The 6,995-nt window shown below is 40.4% G+C and overlaps 3 protein-coding genes across 3 annotated transcripts; all 3 read right to left on the bottom strand.

Moving 5' to 3' along the window:
• Positions 1-2: 2 nt before the first annotated feature.
• TM35_000102270 (uncharacterized protein) lies at positions 3-569 on the bottom strand (the record flags this gene model as incomplete). The annotated part of the gene is made up of 1 exon (XM_029024718.1): positions 3-569. A coding segment is annotated over one exon (567 nt), but the record flags the coding sequence as incomplete, so codon positions are not given.
• Positions 570-1,752: 1,183 nt separating this feature from the next.
• Positions 1,753-4,755, bottom strand: TM35_000102260 (putative recombination initiation protein NBS1; the record flags this gene model as incomplete). Its single annotated transcript, XM_029024717.1, has 1 exon — positions 1,753-4,755. The coding sequence occupies one exon, from the start codon at positions 4,753-4,755 to the stop codon at positions 1,753-1,755; it is 3,003 nt and encodes a 1,000-aa protein (XP_028884024.1).
• A 648-nt stretch (positions 4,756-5,403) lies between these two features.
• On the bottom strand, positions 5,404-6,681 carry TM35_000102250 (uncharacterized protein; the record flags this gene model as incomplete). The annotated part of the gene is made up of 1 exon (XM_029024716.1): positions 5,404-6,681. One exon carries the CDS (start codon positions 6,679-6,681, stop codon positions 5,404-5,406), a length of 1,278 nt encoding a protein of 425 aa, XP_028884023.1.
• Between the last annotated feature and the right edge of the window lie 314 nt (positions 6,682-6,995).

Raw genomic sequence — 6,995 nt, 5'->3', positions numbered from 1 at the left:
ATCTGTTCAAACCCACTCAGAGGAACTGTGTTAGGTGGAAGAATCCGCTGCAGCAGTTCAGGCATTGTAAAGTTCTTGTAATTAAGTCGCACAGTGTGTGTTGTCATGGCAACATGTATACAAGATGCAGTGGAATCTTTACATTTCGGTAATGACTGCAGTCGATCTCGCAGAATAGAGGGAAGTGAAACATCATTTACATCTACCCACACTAGAGGAGATGTATGGATACCAATCCCTATATTATCCACATTATCATTATTATTAATATTATTATGATGATTCTCCTCCTCTGCAGTGTCAGATAACACGGGTACTCTTACGGGATCCAACAATAACAACTTGTATGTCTCCTCCTCTTTCTTCTCACCTGTTGTTGTTGTTGTTACTGTACCTTTTCTTCTCTCTCCATCCAAGACATTACGCACACCACGCATATCGTATAAACACCCACGCAGGGCCCGCAGGACTTCCCCAACGCGGTGCACAGGCCGCACACAAATAGCCGCAACCCGCACAGTCTTCTCTACTACTGCACGGTACTCCGGGGTGGGAATCACTACAGTCATCTCTGTCTTCTTCTTATCTCCTCACAGGTATAGAAAAGACTGTGAATAGAGGTATGGATCTATGTATATGGATCCTACTCGTACAATGCTGAAAATGAATAGAAGAAGAGAGAACAAGAAAAAAAAAGGGGAATATATCTGCATATATATATAAACCCTGATAGATAACAGTAGAGAACTAACACACAGATCGAAACAGAAAAAAAATAAAACTAAAATAAACTCTTTGAGAGACTTTTATATATAATTACCACTGGTACACGAAAATCCCATTCTCTATCTATCTCTTTCTTTTATCCTTCTTCAAAATTCCATCATTCTCCGTTGACTGCAGGACTACAGAAAGAGGGCAACAAAAGAACAACACCCTCACCCACTCAAACTCATCTCATATTGATAAAAAAAAAAAAAAAAAACAGTAATTACAAAATAGAAACAAAAAGTGTAGCAGAAAAATGAAACACTGCCTCAATGAAGATTATCAATATTGTTTTTTTCACACAAATACAAACACACAGAAGGAAAGCACAACATGAAAGAAAAAAGACATACAATACAAACTAAGAAAATATTGATGTAGAAACAAACAAAGAAAATATGAAATACTAAAAAGGTATCCATGCAGTAGACATTCAGTATTGTCCTACAAAATGAACAACAAATGCCATCTACAGATAAATATATATATATTTATATATATATATATATATATATATACAAAACCAAAACAAAGATAACCACAGAATAGTGTTAACAGTACAACATATCACATTGGGAGATGAGCTTCTCGCGCACGCAGACATGAGTGTTTACACAGACACGGTACAATAGAGAGTAAAAGTCTAATATCAAAAACATGAAGAAAACAACATCAAAAAAAAAAAGAATATAAAACACCTGAATAACTTTTAATACACATAGAGGCAACACATACACATATATACCCACAGCAAACGAAAAACTCAAAAAAAAACAAAAAAAAAAAAAATGGAGCAGAAGAGCCACATACACGTACAGCCTTTCTCTCACTCCTTATACTCATACTTCATTTTTTTTTTCTTTCGTTCAAAGGTAAATGACTACCGGCAGCTCATTCTTTTTTTTTTGCTTTTATAGTCTCTCTCTCTCTCTCTCTCCCGTCAAGACCCTTTTTTTCTTCAAACTACTCCTCACCTCATTACTCTCAGTGAGTGTGTAGAAATGATGACCTCCAGTTGCTATTTACAGAAGACATTCTACGAAGTGACGACTGCCTTTCCACTGCAGACCCACTACGCACCTTTTGTTGTTCTTGTTGTTGAATAAGGAACGCTGGTAGTTCTGCCTTCACTGCTTCATATGTGCATCTAATGCGATCCAATGTTGTGAGTGACTTCTTTCGCGCCTCATGTACATACTGACGTGTAGTCTCTGTACTGTACATTGGGGGAATGTCAAATTGTGCTTTCTCTACGATGGTGAGGAATTCCTGCACACGTTGCATTCCACCCTCAAGAAACTTTTTACTCATAGCGTCCAGATAACCCTGTTTCATCAATAAACGGCAGGACTTCTCTGCATCCACAGCAAATATATCGAGAAACTTGCGAAGGAAGTCCGCAGCTTGTCTACCAAGAACTTTATCCATTTGTATATACTCTACAGCCTCTGCAGAATCAGAGTTACCGTTCACCATGCCATTAGTACCACGAACACTGGAATTACGTTCCATCTTTGATCGAGCTGAGACTAATTGTTGCCTATGTGATGAAGGCACTGCAGTTGTTGATTCCCCCGTTTCATATACTAACGGTTTGCCCGCCATCCTATTATAAGACATCACTGGAGACGGGCTACGACCAGTCGAATTGCGACGGTATCTGGCAGAGGATGAACCTATCGCCGATCCTGTGTGGCGGTGTTGTCGTTGCGAATCTCGTGGAGCGGATTGTGTAGGATGTGCGTGAGAACTGTGAATTGAAGGTTTATGTTGACGTGTGTGATGTGATTCCATCACACTTGCAGCCCGCGGCTTCTGAGCGCTGTTACTTCTGCTGCGGTGTGTGGCTTCACCGTACTGCACTGAAGCTGTTGAGCCTCGCCGTAATGTACGTAATGATACGGAGTTTGCATTTCGCCCTGTATTCATTGTTGTGGTGTTTTCAGACTCAAATGCCTTTCTGTGCTGGCGACGTTTCTGTTGTCTGTGCAGTACTTCAGGATGTGTGGTGGCAACGGGCTCCACAGATGGAAGACGAGAGGCCGTGCGTGATGTTGCGGCAGATGTTAACACCTGCGATGATGGCGGCACCTCATATTCTGCGTCTTTTGGCTCATTCTCTTCAGAATTATTCATGTGCGGAGATTGTGCCTTTTGGGGTGCATAAGGCATAGAGATTTTGTGTGCCACAACCCGTCTTCGTATGGGTGATCCTGTCGTTGTTGTTGGGATTGGTGTTCCCTGCGCAGTCACTTGTGAAGGGGCGTGGACCACAACTGGACGTCTTTCCAGTGAACGGCATGTATCTGTTCTTGTGGAGCCTTCTCTTTCTTGTGAAGATGAGGCATTCATGGATTCTGCGCTTTTTCTCTCCGTGCTGCTGCGTGTATGGCGTACGGTAGGTTGTATAGATGAACCCACAGAGGCGCGTGGTTCTTTCCCTAATGTGCCATTCTTTCCATTTTTTTCATTCTCTCGGTGATGGTTTACGTGTTCCTCATATCTTGTCTCTTTTACCCGATTAGACTTCTCATTCTCTAATGGTGCCGCCGTACCGTTCAATGCCTGAGAATCTGTATTCTTTTCAATTTCCCTCAGAGGCTTACTGCTGTCTATTTCTTTCTTACGTACATTTATATTTACATCTTCTTTTGCTCTCTGTACTGTGTGATTTAATGCCTTTGAATCATTCTTCTCCGTATCCTTTTCAGTTGCTAGGGTATTTGGTGTTTTTTCTCTACAAATAAGACAACGAGCCGTTGGGGTTGCATTTATCTCTGATGCATTACCAGTAAAGATGGCTCGTTGTACATTTAACTCCGGAATCACACAAATACCAGCCTTGTATAATGTTATATATGCTGCTTCCACATTTTCATTATTCTTCGTTATTGTGCGGTATTTCTCTTTTTTCTTACCCCCATTTTGGTTATTACCGTTATTCGTATGGCTATTGTCAATTGTCTGTTGTTCCTTTCCCAATGCTAATGCGGCTTCTAGGGATTCAAACATCTCATCACTCGTTAGGGCGATGGTAAATATATCTTGTAAATGCGCATGAAACTTGGTGGCGTTATCTGGTGAGATGAGCACAACGGTGGCCCCGCATATCTGCAGCAATGCCTCATACTTTGCATGTACTCTCGTATCCAACAAGAGGAATGTATATTGCCGTAATAACAAGGATGATGCCTCCCCGGTGGAGCCACGACTAAGAAACTCCCCCGGCTCATAAAATATTGTCACCGGTGGTGTATACTCATCCTTGTGAAAGTGTATATTCGCTGGCAATGGTACCGTTGGTGTTGGGAACTCCGCCGGCGAGCATGCACACTTCTCTCGCAATGCCTCCACCAACGACTGCACATACGCCGCTGTGGTGATAAAATACTGTTGGGCCATCGCGAGTAGTATCTCTGGTGTCATCTCATACCCATCGTGTGTAATGTATAAAAGCGCAATCACATCTTGGGCCTGTCCACGCAGAGTGGCCGGCGAGGGAACAGGGCCGCGGACCACAAAGGCCCCAAGTCGCCAGGCCGCATCCCGCAGGATTTGTCGATCGTTGGAACTTAAGAATGGGGACTCTGCCAATAATAACACCATACCAGTACCACTCACACGGGCGGAAACACGTTTGCCGAACTTTACAATATCATCCGGGTATAAAAAACAAACCGTGTCGCGGCCGAGTGGCTCGCGATTTACAAAAGTACCGTGTTTGGAACAATCACGCAGCACGAAATCCACCGCAGTGGCCACATCATTCTCATCTGAATCATCCCCATTACTGGTGTAACTACTGTTGTTATGATTATGATGTTGTTGTGGTTTGACGGTGAGATCGGCGTGATGTCGAGAGATGGACGGATCTCCGTTCGGCAGTAAAATGCGGCACTCTTTGCGGCCAATCGTGTACGTCTCACCAGCGAGGAGATAGTGTCGCTGCAGTACACCGCCACCAGCGTTTACTTCCAATGTTCGCATGTAAACTAGACTGAGATATAAATAGAAAGAAAGACCCAGAGCAAAATATAATTGGTATTCCTCTTTTTTTTTTATTTTTTTTATTTTCCTTATTGTGTGTCTGTGTGTGTGTGTGTGTGCCTCTCTAGATGTATATTTTTTTTTTGTTTGTTTGTTTAATCCACTTTTTTAAGTTTTTTTTTTTTTGCTTCTACTTTTGTGGTGCCCTCTATACCACAACTTTTTTTATATTTCCTTTTTCCAGTCCCTTTCGATATACAATATCGTGCGTCTACAAATAGACACAGTCAGAAAGAGAGGCAAAAGAATAAATAAATAGAAAAAAAAAACAGACACGAGATTTGTTTTTCCTCAATTGTCCCTTGTCTTTTTTTTTTTTCTTTGCTTTTACGTTTGTTTGATGTGTACGAACTGGTGTGGGATTACCTCCTTTCTTTGACGGATATCCAACCAGACTGTGGCAGTGAAAGAACAAATTAAGAAAAAAAAAAGAGAGAGAGAAAGAGAATAAAGAAAAAGAATCAAGAAGAAGGATAAACAATACGAACAATAATATATATATATATATATATCAAATCAACTCACAATAATCTTCTCATTTCTCTTTCTTTTTTTTTTACCTTTTTATTCTTTCTTTTGTATCTGTGACTACGCCATGCCTAGTAAGATCAACTTCTCAAGTGAGGGAAACGACATTTCCCGCATAGTCGCATCTGCGTGCTGCATGTATTTCATAGACTGCAGGTATACCATCTCAAACGCCAGTTGACGACGCACAAGTTGTAGTAAAAGACATTCCACCTCAGTAAGAGAAGATGTATCTTCATTCCGTGTAGTTAATTCCCAAAAAAGAGTTCGCATAAAAGTAGCCTTTTCAGTTTTTGTAGAAAGTTTACGGTATAGTAACTCTTTCCATGCTTTATTTCTTGTCAATGGTAATGATCCAGTTTTTGATTGCGTTGTTGTTTTTGTTTTTGTTGCTGCAGCTACTCTCGCCTCGTGTAGTCTGTTGTCCACTATCTCTTGTATATGAAGTGCATCATATATACTCTCCAAGTTAGATCTTCCCCAACATTTGTGGGCAATTTGTGTGATAACACCAGGTGCTAATGCGGGAAACCACTCAACGATAAGACGTGAAACTTCACTCTTGAACAGTCGCTCTCCACTATGCGCCAGTTCGGGAATTACATCACCGTGAAATACGGCCAAAATAGGTTCTTTTCTTACTGAGGTACAACTAGAAACTTTAGAACTAGAGATATTATTATTATTATTATTATTATTATTATTATTATTATTTTGATTAGTACCACTACTGCTAAGTTGTATGAGCATAGAGTGTAAAGATGCACGTCGCAGAGCATCTTGTTCTGTGTGTACATAACCAGCCGAGAAAGCTTTGGATAATTTGGGGAATAATAATGCGGCTTCTTCTAATACAGCAGAAGGTTGATATGATCCGGCCGGTACATTCCCTACACTGCGTGGAAATGCTGCATAAAGGAATAGAAATAACTGATGATTGTGATGCTCACGGTCTGAGAGATGCGTAATAAGAGAAAGACCCAGTGGTTCGCGGCATAAATGACACCATAATCCAGTAGAGTCTGCAAAGATATGTTTATTAGGGGATTCAAATATACGATTTCCAATTAAGGCATCATCACCATGAGAGGCAAATGTACTACGGCACATATTGCTTGTTCCACGAAGTCCTACACGTAGATCATTTAGTCCATTAGGTGTGGCGATAAATGAATACTTATCCAGAGAAACTCCAGTGAAATATCGCGTCAAATCTGCCAAAAATGTACCTTTCTCTTTCTTAGTTTTTGTTGTTTTTGTTTTTGTTATTGAGTTTGTTGCTATTGCTGTTGCCGCCGCTGTTACTCTTCTTGCAGGCGGCAGGGCCTCCAACACCATCTCTCATAAGGTACTGGAGACTATCAGAAATAAAGTATATACACATTTGAAAGGGGGTGGAGGGTTAGGCCATCCAATTAAAAACAAAAAAAAAAAGTGAATATAAATAAATAAATAGGAAAATTAACAAAAAAAAAAAAACTGAAGACTCCAAATAGCAAGGATTTTGCTGTTGATAAAAACAGCAAAGAAAAAAGAAAGAGAGAATGAAGTAAATATGTGTAATAAGGCAAACAATCGAAAATCAAAGAAAAAAAAAAAAACGCGTTTCGTGCATAAGAGAACGAATATTGTTTGAAATGTAAAAATAAACA

This window comes from Trypanosoma theileri, assembly GCF_002087225.1.
Source record: "Trypanosoma theileri isolate Edinburgh chromosome Unknown TM35_Tth_10_V1, whole genome shotgun sequence".
NCBI classification, from domain to species: domain Eukaryota; phylum Euglenozoa; class Kinetoplastea; order Trypanosomatida; family Trypanosomatidae; genus Trypanosoma; species Trypanosoma theileri.
Note: the sequence above shows the minus strand (reverse complement) of the source record. Positions and strands in the feature narration are given on the sequence as shown.